Source organism: Schistocerca piceifrons, chromosome X (genome assembly GCF_021461385.2).
Source record: "Schistocerca piceifrons isolate TAMUIC-IGC-003096 chromosome X, iqSchPice1.1, whole genome shotgun sequence".
In the NCBI taxonomy this organism is placed as follows: Eukaryota; Metazoa; Arthropoda; class Insecta; order Orthoptera; family Acrididae; genus Schistocerca; species Schistocerca piceifrons.
Window position 1 is genome coordinate 825,274,309 of NC_060149.1, and position 13,644 is coordinate 825,287,952.

At 39.1% G+C, this 13,644-nt stretch overlaps 1 protein-coding gene across 3 annotated transcripts in view; it reads right to left on the minus strand.

Moving 5' to 3' along the window:
• LOC124721352 (protein sickie) overlaps positions 1-13,644 on the minus strand; it is a 242,547-nt gene that overhangs the window by 30,603 nt on the left and 198,300 nt on the right. For all 3 annotated transcript variants that reach the window (XM_047246278.1, XM_047246277.1, XM_047246276.1), the window contains one exon: positions 7,458-7,627. In XM_047246278.1, the coding sequence (XP_047102234.1) occupies positions 7,458-7,627 (170 nt within the window). The remainder of the gene's footprint in view (positions 1-7,457; positions 7,628-13,644) is intronic.

The following is a 13,644-nucleotide window of genomic DNA, read 5'->3' on the forward strand; positions in this document are numbered from 1 at the left end:
TATTTTCATATTAAAAAAGAATAAATTTGAATTTCACCGAACTCAGCACGTTAGTTTCCAAAGCGTTGAAATGGAGATTGCGATGTGCTTTTGTAGGTCAATCATAGTGCACGTCATGTGAACTCACCAGCCAATGAAAGCAGATATTCAGAGCATAGAAAATGTGATGTAATCAATCAACAACAACCTCACTGTTAAGTATTGCGAACACACAAGTAGGAAAAGTTAATGGTTTAAATTAATATACAAGTGTCTCTACAAGAAAAGCTACACTTTACATATAATACTGGTCTCAAAGATCAATAAGCCACCAGAAAAGCTAAGATTTCATGTATAAATCGGTCTTTTTTATGTGTGTTACACTTTAAGATACATCACACAAATGTGCCAGTAAAATTTTAAATAATGACATAAATGTCTGCTCTTCTGGGCTCGAAATTCTTCAAGTGGCTGGTCCTCAAAGTGTTGAGTTTTAAATGAGGCTCAAACACACTGTGATTTCAAAAATTTATCACACATTCTCATACACAACGTAATTCACCTCACGTAAAAGGAAATTTACATTGAAAGCGACATGCGTAAAAGGAAATTTACATACTTTGCTTCAATTGACTGCCTTAGCAGAAAAGATTAATAACAGTCAAATTTCTTTAGCAAACCGATGAAAATAACTTCATCGTTCTGCAAGGCAATTAAAGCTTCGATATCAAAAACTTGGACATAAAATAAAACGAAAAAACTGAAACTAATAATTATTTTAGCCTTCCATAATTATGTGAATTTATTTTAATTCAATTACTGGCTCCCGACCACAGAAATCCGTTTTGTTTTCATTTGATGTGAGAGCTAACAACAAAATCACTAAATGTAAACAGTACATGCCAGAAAAGTTTTTCCCAGTAGCACTTGACTAATTGCTGTAGCCGATACAGCCAACAGCCACACTTCAAGTAGCCAGAAGCGGGAGAATGTACTGCTCATACATGATTCCACCAGGCAGGCGCATGAGCCCGATGACAACTATTCTAACGAAGTTAATTTAAACAGTTGTGATGTCACGCTCATCACAAGCAGTTTGTTGTTATGAAGTATTGCAAAGCCTTTCATCATAATGCCTTTAACACATTCTGCTGTTGGCAGACACTTGCATGTGTCGAGTGTTTTGTTGAAAATGACTCATTTCTTTGGCAACAAAGAATCACTTTATTTTTTTTCTCTTGTTTACGTTTTATTCCTGCAGTATAATTCTGCAGTAGCGGGATACAGTAATATTCTTTGTTAGACTATCAGTTCTTAGCAATCAAAATTCCAAAAATTTAACTGAAAACTAAAACACTGAAAAATTCCCGGAATTTTACAAAATTCCTGGGTTTTTCAAGGATTTCCCAGTTGTCCCGGGGCGTATACACCCTGATTCTCCCTTTTCCTAACAGTTATATTTTTCTGTCTTTAACAGAAGGATGGCAACAAAGATTCTTTATATTTTATTCAAATGCATCAAGCATACTAAAGCAGAACAGAACTTATAAAATTTCTGAGAGACAGGAAAAACAATTGTCCATGGCATCGAATAAAAAGAAAGATTTGTCACAGTGGCATTTCACTACATAAATATTTAGAATGTATCTATGTAGAATTTTCATTTTGACCAAAATTTCTCAAAGTGCTAACCTACTCCCTTCTGTGTGCATTTTGCTTCTTTTTGCGTACTAATCTACTATTTCAGAATTCAGTTACACTGGACTGCTTAGTTTCTGAACAACTCCAGTGATATTTAACACCATTTTTACCCAGATGTAAGACAACCCTGACTATAAAACCACAACAACCCCCCCCCCCCCCTTTTTTTTTTTTTTACAAAGCCTCTTTGAGGAAATTTTATTTTTAATTTATTCTGACCAACCAAAATTACAAACTGTTTCATAGATATAAAGTAACATCCTAAAAAGTTAACATTATATCTACTCTAAACCGATGTCATTTATTGATTGTCTACACTTTGAGGATACATGTAAAAATAAAATAAACCAAAAGAAATGGTTTGCATTAATTTTTATCTTCACTTTCTTCTTTGCTTACTATCTAAGCCAGTCACCTATGGTATTACTACAGCTAATCTCCATCCCACCAACACCACCATCACTAGTATCATTATCTGGGATCATACACTGTAGAGCCACAGAGACTGGTACACCTGCATAATATCGTGTAGGGCCCCCATGAGCATGCAGAAGTGCCACAACATGACGTGGCATGGACTCGACTAATGTCTGAAGTAGTGCTGGAGGGAACTAACACCATGAATCCTGCAATGCTGTCCATAAACCTGTAAGAGTTTACAGCCAGTACAACGAGGTGGAGATCTCTTCTGAACAGCAAGTTGCGGCATCCCAGATATGTTCAATAATGTTAATGTTTGGTGAGTTTGGCGGCCAGCAGAAGTGTTTAAACTCAGAGAAGTGTTCCTGGAGCCATTCCGTAGCAATTTTGGACATGTGGGGTGTCCCACTGCCACACTGGAATTGCCCAAGTGCGTCGGAATGCATAATGGACATGAATGGATGCAGGTGATCACACATGATGCTTATGAACGTCTCACCTGTCAAGAGTCATTTCTAGACATATCAGGGGTCCCATATCACTTCAACTGTACACACCCCATACCATTACAGAGCCTCCACCACCTCTAACAGTCCCCTGCTGACATGCAGGATTCCGAGGTTGTCTCCATACCCGTACACGTAGATCCACTTGATACAATTTGAAACAAGACTCGTCCGACCAGGCAACATGTTTCCAGTCATCAACAGTCGAATGTCAGCGTTGACAGGCCCAGGCGGGGCATAAGGTTTTGTGTCATGTAGTCATCAAGGGTACATGAGTGCACCTTCGGCTCCAAAAGCCCATATCAATGATATTTTGTTGGATGGTTCACACGCTGACACTTGTTGATGGCCCAGAACTGAAATCTGCAGCAATTTGCAAGAGTTGAACTTCTGTCATACTGAATGATTCTCTTCAGTCGTCACTGGTCCCGTTCTTCCAGGATCTTTTTCCGGCCACAGTCATGACAGAGATTTTATGTTTTACTGGATTCCTGATATTCACAGTACACTCATGAAATGGCTGTATCGGAAAATCCCCACTTCATCGCAACCCCGGAGATGCTGTGTCCCATCACTCGTGCGCCAACTATAAATCATGTTCTAACTCCCTTCAATCTTGATAACTTGCCACTGTAGCAGCAATAACTGATCTAATAATTGCACCAGACACTTGTTGTCTTACAGGGTAGAGGGAGGGATGTTTCCCGTATGCCTTTCTATTGCAACAGATCTGTCAGCACTCACTGCCATCCGTTGGCGATCATGAGAAAAACTGATTCAAAGCATGCCCAATCTATGTTGCCATCTGGTGGTACCACAGAAAATTACATATTATCCTCACAATCAGTAGTGGAACACATTTCGTGAGAAGACTGACACTGAGACGGGGGACATTTTTACCATCTCCAACATTTGAGATCCGTTTTTGCTACTGTAAGTATAAATAAATTATTATTTTGACTGCTAAAGTGTATAAATATGTGCTGCGATTGAAACAAAAAAGAATTAATTGTAAATTACTCAACAATGCTGTGATATATTATTGTATAATAAAGTGTGCTTCTGGAGGGAATTTCGCCATTAGTATGGCGAATTTCCCTCCTGTTCTTGACTGACGCCCTACATCGACATTTATTAGACTAGACTCGTGAACAATAAAAGAGATCATTGTAGAAGAGCTACCTTACGTAATATTTTGAGAATTTTTCCTTTAATTGACCACTTAACTAATGTTTATTAATATTCATCAATTTTAATGTTGACAATAATTTTGAGGGAAATTAGAAGCTGATGCACATTTCATATTCTGTTACCCCGTTTAAAACTAGCTAAACTGGCGTTCTCTATCGACTTTCCAGGCAATATGGTTAGACAATCGAAGGGTCTGTACGGTAAATGGAAAGAAGAGGATTTAAAAAGTGCTGTTACAGCTGTTCGCACTGGACAATCTGTGTATGCTGCCGCTAAATTGTATGGGATTCCGAGGAAAACTCTTGAAGGCCACGTAGAACGTGCTGGTAGCAGATCATCAAGAAAGATGTTCGGCAGGTCACCAACTCTTTGAACTTGTTACCCACATCATCAGACTCCAGTCTGTGGGATTTGGGATTACAAAAGAAAAACTACAGATGATGGTATTTGAATATTGTGCAAAGAGAAATATCCCAAACATGTTTAGAAATGACCGTGCAGAGAAATTTTGGTTTCAAGGATTTCATGCATGCAAACCTGAAATAGTTTTCAGAAAAAGAGAAAGTTTGAGTTACGGAAGATTGGTGCCTTTTAACGCTGAAAGAGTATCCCAGTTTTATAATCTTCTGGGAAAAGTTTATGATGCCATGAATCTTTCATCTACCCCACAGCTGATCTACAATGTGGATGAAACAGGATTGCAACTCACTCTTAATCCACAGGAGAAAATTTTAGCTTTGAAAGGTTCAAAGCGTGTTCACATGGCAACACACGGGGAAAATGGCAAAACTGTGACAGTCTTGGCTTGTGTCAATGCCACTGGAACAAATTTCATCTCCCCCATGATTCTATACAAGGGAAAGAACAGGAAGGATATTTGGGGTGATGGGTTGCCACCAGGCTCCATATTTGAAATGACACCTAAAGGGTTCATCACTGTCGATTCATTCTGCAGATTCGTGGAACATTTTAAGCACCACAGACTGCCAGAAAAAGCACTGCTCATTGTGGATGGACACAAAAGCCTTTTGGACGAAGCAGTCTTGAATATAAAGGAAAGATCCAATGTTGAAATTCTCTGTCTGCCTGCTCATTGCTCTCATGAGCTGCAACTCCTGGATAAAAGTTTATTCCAAGCACTCAAAGTTTATTGGAACAAAGCTGTAGAGAACTTTAAGACGGAAATACCCTGGACGCCCTGTGTCAAAAATCTGTTTTCCTACAACATTTACAGAGGCTTGGTTGAAGAAGCAGTCCCAAGCAATGCTATTTCTGGTTTTAAGGCAACCAGGATTCACCCTTTTAATCTGGAAGCCATACTAAAGGAAGCTTTTGCACCAAGCACTGTTCCTCTCGAACAGGGTTCTGGAAGCGCATCTCAAAATGACCTGGAGAGCAATGACATTCACAATGTTTCTTTTCATGACCTGATGTCAACACCTGATATCCAGAGGAAAAGGATAACAAATTCGATGAATTCGTCGGCAGTTTTGATCACTCGGAAGCTCTTCTCTTCCAACGAAGATGGAAATAATTCCATGATGAACACAGATAGCAGTAGGAATGAACAAGTAAGGACGTCAGAACCTGTTCGAAGAAAAAGTAGACACAGTACAAACAAAGAGCTGCAGCCTGAGTGCAGTGGAGTAACACTGAATCCAAAGAAACATAAATGTGCCACATCTTCTACTTGCAAAGACTGTGGAGAAGATTACTACGATCCAAGAGCAAGGCAAGTGGAGTGGTACCAGTGTGCAAGTTGTCAGAACTGGTTTCACGAAGACTGTGACAATCAGTCTGTGAAGAAGTGTGGCTTGTGTACTGTTTGTAATGACTTGGACTCTGATACAGATTAAAGTGCACAGAAATGTCACAAAAATTATCTAAAATTATATTTGTATGTCCTGTAGAATTTTCAAGTGTGTGTTATAAACAGCAGTATTTAAAGTAAACAAAATTTGATTTCAGGTGTAATTCCCTCCCTGGGAGGAAAGTTCGCCAGTTGGCTACATTGTATGGAAAAAATTTCCTATCATTTAACAAGTCACTTTCAATAGTTAATGGAGTTTTTATTTCATATATAGAAATAAACTTATCATATTAAAAAATATTTCATTATGTTTTCACGAATGAAAACAATTTAAAATATTGTTTTGTAAATTGGTGGCAAACATCACTCCCTGTACCCTATAGGCATTGCCGACCACAGCACTGTGTTCTGCCTGTTCACATATGTCTGTATTTGAATATGCATGCCTATACCAGTGTCTTTGGCAGTTCAGAGCAGTTTCTTTGACATGATTTCTGAGGTTATGGTAAGGGTACGGCCTCATAGGACAGCTGAAATTTATAGTCTAAGTTGTCACAAATATTTGACTGTTTCTTTCAAAAATGTCGCAATGTATGGTTTTCACAAATATTTCACTCTTTCTTCCAAATATGTTGTGGTATGCAAGGTTGTGGTTATGGTGGAAACTGAGAACACAGCTGTCCCCCCCCCCCCCCCCAAATACATAGCAGATTTTGCATCAATACTGAAGTGAGAATGTGACAATATTTTCCTTCGTCTCTCGCTTCCAAGTACTTCATCTGCCCACTGCTGTTTCATTGGTTGCATAGAACCAGCATCTGCCACACCCTCTTTCATTCCTATCATACCTTTCAGCGACCGCTAATAACATTGTTGCATGAAACATCTCAGAATGTCACTTGCTCCTATCTCGACTATTACTGCAGAAATGTATACTGTTGTTGAGTATTCATCCAATGTTGAAGTCAATTCAATTCCAAGTACAAATGAAAAGGCAGCTAACTATGAAAAAGATTTAGCTGTAACCTGATTTTCATCACTACTATGAAAGTAAACAAGTTTTTCTTTTGCTAATTTATAATATATTTTGGTAAAACTGATGTTACATTTTGTTCAACAGAGTTAATTAACAAGTATTATTACTTTAATTAACCATAATTCATTGTTAAGAAATAAACAACATCTACTTAGCAAAAGGAGGTTAGAACAGATTCTAACCTCTTTGACACAGCATCAAGGAGCTCATCCTTTCAACATCTTTGACCTGTACAGCAGGTGCAAACTGTGGCTAATGTTACACATCAGACAAACAATATTGGTCTCCAATACTCGCTTGTCTCACACAAAGCAACGGAGGGGGTGGGGGGTGGAGGGGTACCTTGTGAAAAGTAATAGACCATTAAAACAAGCTGCAGCCAAATTATCCATTGCCTGTGATAACACTAGTGGCAGGAGTACAAATGCTGTGTCAGAAACTACAAAACCATTCCAAATTCTTCAAAATAAATCTTCACATGATCTCAATCACAAAAGTTTCATCTGTAAATTTAAGATGACCCCTATATCCATTTATTAGACAACATAAAAACCATGAGCTCAGCTGTAATACTTTAATTTATGAATGTTAAGATGACCCATTATTTTTCGAATGACAAATTTGGGTAAACACAGCATATACAGGATTAAATACGTACTTAACTGCTCCTTACACAATTCTAAACTTGCCCACAACAGGACTTAATTTTTCAGAAACAAAGAAGAATCTAAATTCTTAAACTTCCAATGTATTGCTAGAAAGAAATATTATGGTATCATTATGCTAATGTAATGGAAAATGGAAAGAACCTTACTTTGAATACTCTTCGAACCATACAGTCCAGCATGTCCCATTTTGTTTTGGTACTAACAGAAACTGCAGCAATGACACACTGAGATGCATTGTTTCCCTCTTCCATGTATTTCTGATAGTTCCCATGGCTTCCAAGCAGAACTGATACTAGTATTCTTTTCCCATCTCCATCTGAAATCAAAGGACAACAAAAATAATTTTTTGAACTGGAGAGATGCACAATTCGTTTTCAAAAATTTTGATTCTACAGGAATCAGTTATTTGAGTGGCACATATTTACAGTACATAGAATAAAAATTATAAAAAAAATTCTAAAAATTTTACATTGGTACATAATCTGAAGAGACAGAAAAGAATCAGTAAGATCTTTTTATGATTCTGTTACTTTGCATTCTCTGTAAACATGGGTGCTGAAATGTTCTCAACTTATTTTCAAATGTATAATTATTAATTCGAGTTATCAGTATATTTTCTTGCACTCGGTGGTATATGTTCAGTACATTTTAATTAAAGATGTTTTTGAGGGTTACTGCTTTCAAACATGTATTTCTGATATTCCCTTCATACAGCACTAATAAAATGCCCTTGTAAAGAGAAATTTTAAGATTTCAAGCTATTTCAAATATTTTCATCAGAGTTCATAATTGCAGTATGCATTCAACATAATCATTTAACAAATAATTTCACAAAAGGAATGGTTTATCTACTTCAGCATCATCCTAATGCAAAAGTCAAATTATCAACCAGTAGATACAGAAGGTTCATGGCAAATTATCGACCAGTAGATACAGAAGGTTCATGGCTTTTATCTTATCTGGACGACAGAGAGCAATGCGTATCAATTCAGTGCCAATTGCATAACACTAAACACTCAGTATTTGAAGCAATCAGACATGGTGTACCACAGGGTTGATTTTGGATCCTTTGTTGTTTTTATATAAATAACTGATCTCCCACTGGCAGTTTCAGAAGATAAAAATTTGCACTTTTTGCAGATGATATTAATAATAATAATAATAATAATAATAATAAATATTATTATTATTATTATCTCCACAGTAGTCTATGTTGTGACTCGCCAATCTTTCAAAGTGCCGTTGCGCAGTTACGCGCGTCCTCTACATGCGGTGCTGTCTGCCAGCCATGCAGCAGCAGCGCTATCTAAGCGGCCAGCTAACCAGCGGCCGCTAGATTTGGACTGAGTTATGATTTGACTGTCAACGTGTACACACATCTTACTCTGTTTACTTGATCTGTGACTCATGTATTGCGTCTTACTTGAAATATATTTGTTCAACTTGAAGTTATTACAATCGGCAACGAGGTATTGATTTTTCTTTTCCATCGTTGACCCACATGTTTCCATGGCTACTTTAGAGCAACTATTGAAAGGTCTCATAGAACAGCAAACGCTTCTCACAAAAGCGATTTGTGATTTCATCGCGGCATCAAATGCGGGGCGTCTCTCATCGTCATCTCTACCTACTTTTCCTCCTTATGACGAGACGGCGGAAGACTGGTCTGATTACGAAAAACGTCTTCAACAGCACTTCTTGGCATTTCATGTCGCGGATGAACAAACATGTAAGTCTCTGTTCCTTTCATGGATTTCACCTCAAATGTATCGGTTGTTGTCGCAATGGGCTCCTTTGAAAGATCCTGCGTCTTTGTCCTTTGCTGAAATGTGCTCACTTCTGTCCGTCTATTTTCAAAAGCAAACGCATGTGGTAGCCTCTCGTGTTGCCTTTTATCGTTGTCAAAAACAACCTAATCATTCCTATCGCGCTTGGGCTGCTGAACTTCACAGCCTCAGCAGAAAGTATCACAAATGCAAAAAAAGGGTCATGTGTCATCCGCTTGCAAATCCGACCGCATACATGATGTTCATGAACATGACACTGATTCTGATTCTTCGTTGTCTGTCAGTTGTACTTCTTCCCTTTCAGGAAAGTTATTCCTCACCGTCCAAATACTTGGTCGAGATGTTCGCATTCAGGTGGATACTGGTTCTGCTGCCACTATCATCGATTCTCAAACGTATCTTCAGTTGGGTTCTCCAATCCTGTCACCTGTCACTAGGCAATTACGGACTTTCAATAAACAGAAGATTTCTCTCTTGGGACAATTTGATGCTGAGGTATCTTACAAATCTGTCGTTCGTACTGTTCCCATATTTGTGGTTGACCATAGTAACGCAGGGAATCTTTTTGGTTTCAATGCCTTTCGCATTTTTGGGTTCTCCATAGACGACTCTGTCAATATCGTCTCTGATGCTATTCCTTATGCTCAATTGGATTCCTTGTCGATGACATTTTTGTCCCTTTTTTTCTCCTGGGTTAGGCCATGCAAAATGACTTTGAAGCTCATATCACGTTCAAACCCACTACTCGGCCTAAGTTTTTTCGGGCTCGGCCCATTCCTGTGGCCCTTCGTGATCAGGTCAAATGGGAGCTGGATCGTCTCACTGCTTCAGGGGTCTTTCTTCCTGTCACTTCCAGTGAGTAGTCCTCTCCTGTTGTTGTCGTTGCTAAGCCAAATGGTGATATTTGTCTCTATGGCAATTTCAAAGCCACTGTAAATGCTCAATGCCTTATCGACACTTACCCTATGCCTCGACCTGAAGAATTGTTCACTAAACCTGCTGGAGGACAGTATTTTTCTAAACTTGACCTGTCAGAAGCCCATCATCAACTTCCTCTCGACACTGCTTCCCGACAGTTTCTGGTCCTTAACACGCCTTTCGGCCTCTATCAACATCAACAATTGCCATTCGGGGTTGCCAGTGCCCCTGCTCTCTTTCAGCGATTCTTGGAACAATTACTGCTCACTGTCCCTGGGTGTATAAATTTCCAGGATGACATTGTTGTCACTGGCTCCACCACTGACGAACATCTTCAAAATCTCCGCACACTTTTTCATGTCTTACAGACAGCCGGTCTTAAGTGTAATCTTCAGAAATCAAAATTTTTTCAGGCATCTATCACATACTTGGGGTTTCAACTCTCTCGGGATCGTATTCGTCCGCTTCAGCAAACTGTCGCTGCAATCGATGCCCTTCCTCGCCCTACACCTGTTAAGGAACTGCAGGACTTCTTGGGGAAAATAGCATACTATCACAAGTTTTTACCGTCTGCTGCTTCAGTGGCTCAGCCGTTGCATCGCCTGTTGCATAAAAACATGCCTTTTCACTGGTCTGCGTCCTGCGATGCGGCTTTCCACCTCCCTTTCCTACGGACGCGGACACATCGCCCATGTTTCCTGTTATAACAACTGGACTTGCCGCAATGGGCAGATTGTTGGATGGGGCCCCAGCAGATTCGACCCACACGTCTCCTGTCATCTCGACCCGTTATCATCGGAGACACTTCCGTCCGTACGGGAAGCCTCCTCCTAGAGACTTTACAGCCAGTCAAACAACACCTATCGGCGTTAGCAATCTACAGGCCACCTCCATCGAGACGTGTGCAAAAAATTCAAAGGGGGGAAAAGTGTTGTGACTCCGATAGAAATCCATCAGAGAATGAAGAATGGCCGCCGCGCAGTTACGCGTGTCCTCTACATGCGACGCTGTGTGCCAGCCATGCAGCAGCAGCGCCACCTAAGTGGCCAGCCAGCCAGCGGCCGCTAGACTGGGACTCAGTTATGATTTGACTGTTAAAGTGACCCACGTCTTACTCTGTTTACTTGATCTGTGACTTTCATGTATTGCGTCGTCCTTGAAATATATTTGTTCAGCTGGAAGTTATTACAGTCTATGCATAACTACTGCATCCTACAACCTTTGAACCCACTTATTATATCCTGATTCCCATTACAATTACCACCCCTCCCCCCCTATCTGCATACCACTATTACCAAACTGACAATTTCTTCATGCCTCAAGATATGTCATATCAACTGATCTATATAAAAAAAAAAACTTGTATTCTCTTATTGTCTAAATCACTTACTGTCCACATTTCACTTCCATATAAGGCTATACTCAAAACAAATATCTTCAGCTAATATTTCCTAACATTTAAATTTATATTTGATTTAACAAATTCCTCTTTTTTTGGAAATGTATTTCTTGCTAATGCCAATCTGAATTTTGTGTCTTCTCTACTTCAGCCATCATCAGTTATTTTGCTGCCCAAATAGCAAAACTCATCTACTACTTTTAGTGTCTCATTTCCTGATCTAACTATCTTAGCATCGCCTGATGTAATTCAATTACATTCCATTACCCTTGTTTTACTTTTGTTGATACGTTTTGTACAATCTTTCTTCAAGACACTATCCCTTCTGTTCAGAATCTCAAAGAATGTAGACCAGCAACACTGCCAAACATTTCCTCTAAACCTAAAGCTGAAACATGGAATTACCTTTCTTCAATGTATCTTCTAAGACAAGACATAGCGTCAGTGTTGCCTCATGTGTCCACATTTCCCTGGAAACCAAACCGATCTCTCCTGAGGCTGACATCTAATAGTTTTATGATATAAGAGGCGATCAAAAAGTTTTTATTTGAAGGCCATACAGTTCAGAATTGGTTTGCCTATTAAGCAAAATTGCTGTGAGCAATGAGGCAATCATATCACTGATGCAACAGGTTGAAGACACCTATCAGGTAAAACACCCTGTCCTGCTGAGTGAAGAAGTCCATAATCACCAGCTGCACATCCTCGTCCAACAGGAACTGTCGACCTTTCAAGTCCTTTTTTGAAGGATCTAAGGGGTGATAATCACATGAGGAGAGATCAGGACTACAGGGCAGGTATTAGAGTGTCTACCACTTGAGTTGGTTAACTTCTGCATTATGACATTTGTGATAGGGTGACGTGTTATCATGAAGCAGCAAGGAACTTTGTGCACCATTTCAAAATGGTAGTTTTCGATCGACATGCTGTCTCATACACATTCTTCATTCTCTGATGGATTTCTATCGGAGTTTGTCCTTAGGCAGCCAAGGAACAGCAGCAGCACATTGGTCCTATTTGGACACATTTGGTAATAATGACATCACAGTTCGCATTTCCGCATGCATGTCGCAAAGACATGATTACAACACTGATACCCTGCCTACGTGTTGATGCTTATATATCCATATCGGAATCGCACTACATTACATATACACTAAAGCAATGTCCTCAAATGGAAACTTTTTGATCACACCTTACATGAATATAGGAATGAAAGGTAGTACCATTCCCACTTACTGAAAAGGCAACTAAGGAATTATTCAAAAATATCAACAGATGGTTCAAGGCAAATGAAATGTCATTGACTTTAGAGAAGATTCAGTACATACAGTTCAGTACTTCTAGAACTCTACAAGCCACAAAAATTTGTTTCTCAAACAATGAAATATGATAAGTAGTAGAAAGTGTTAATTTTATGGAAGAATCTTAATTGGAAAACAAATTGTCTAGGTCTGGTGTTAATTCTAGAACATCCTGTAAATACCTCTTCCAAGAAACTGGGTATTTTACTACTACCTAAAAAAAAAGATACATAATATGTCTTTTCTCAAAAAATAGTGAAAAGTGTAAATATAAGACTAGGACAAAAAATTCAACAAAGACTTCAGGACATTAACATCAGTTCAGAAATACAGATGGGTGCACAGGTATACAATAATCTGCCACAGTAAGTTTAATGTTATGTAGATAATGTAGTGGAGGGTAAGATAAAATTAAGGAACTTTAAGTTTGACAATGCCTTTACATAAACTCTTAAATTTAATGTTTTAAGTTATTTTACAATTAGAAATAGTAAAATGTATTTTACTGCATTGCACTTCCATTAAATTAAAGGTACATCTTCGACTTCTTTCCACATCCTGGAGACCATTTTGCTTTGAAACCATGGAATATAACTAAAGTAATATAATTACCCACCCAGACAGCCACACAGGTCCCATGCTGGCTCTGGGATTTGAGAAGGCCTGCTGGCCCCAGACTGAATCCACCCGGCAGATTAACAATGAGAGTTTGTGTGCCTGGCCAGCCTGGATGTTGTTTCTAGGTGGTTTCCCACATACTAGTTACATGATTCACAAACATCCAGAAAATGCTCACACACTTTCACTTGGGGTAAAATGGGATGCAGACAGATTGGGTACACAAATTCCATCACTGAGGGGATGGGGTGGCAGTCCTTGTGGTGACAGGTAGGGCATCCAACCACACTCAACCACTAAAATTACC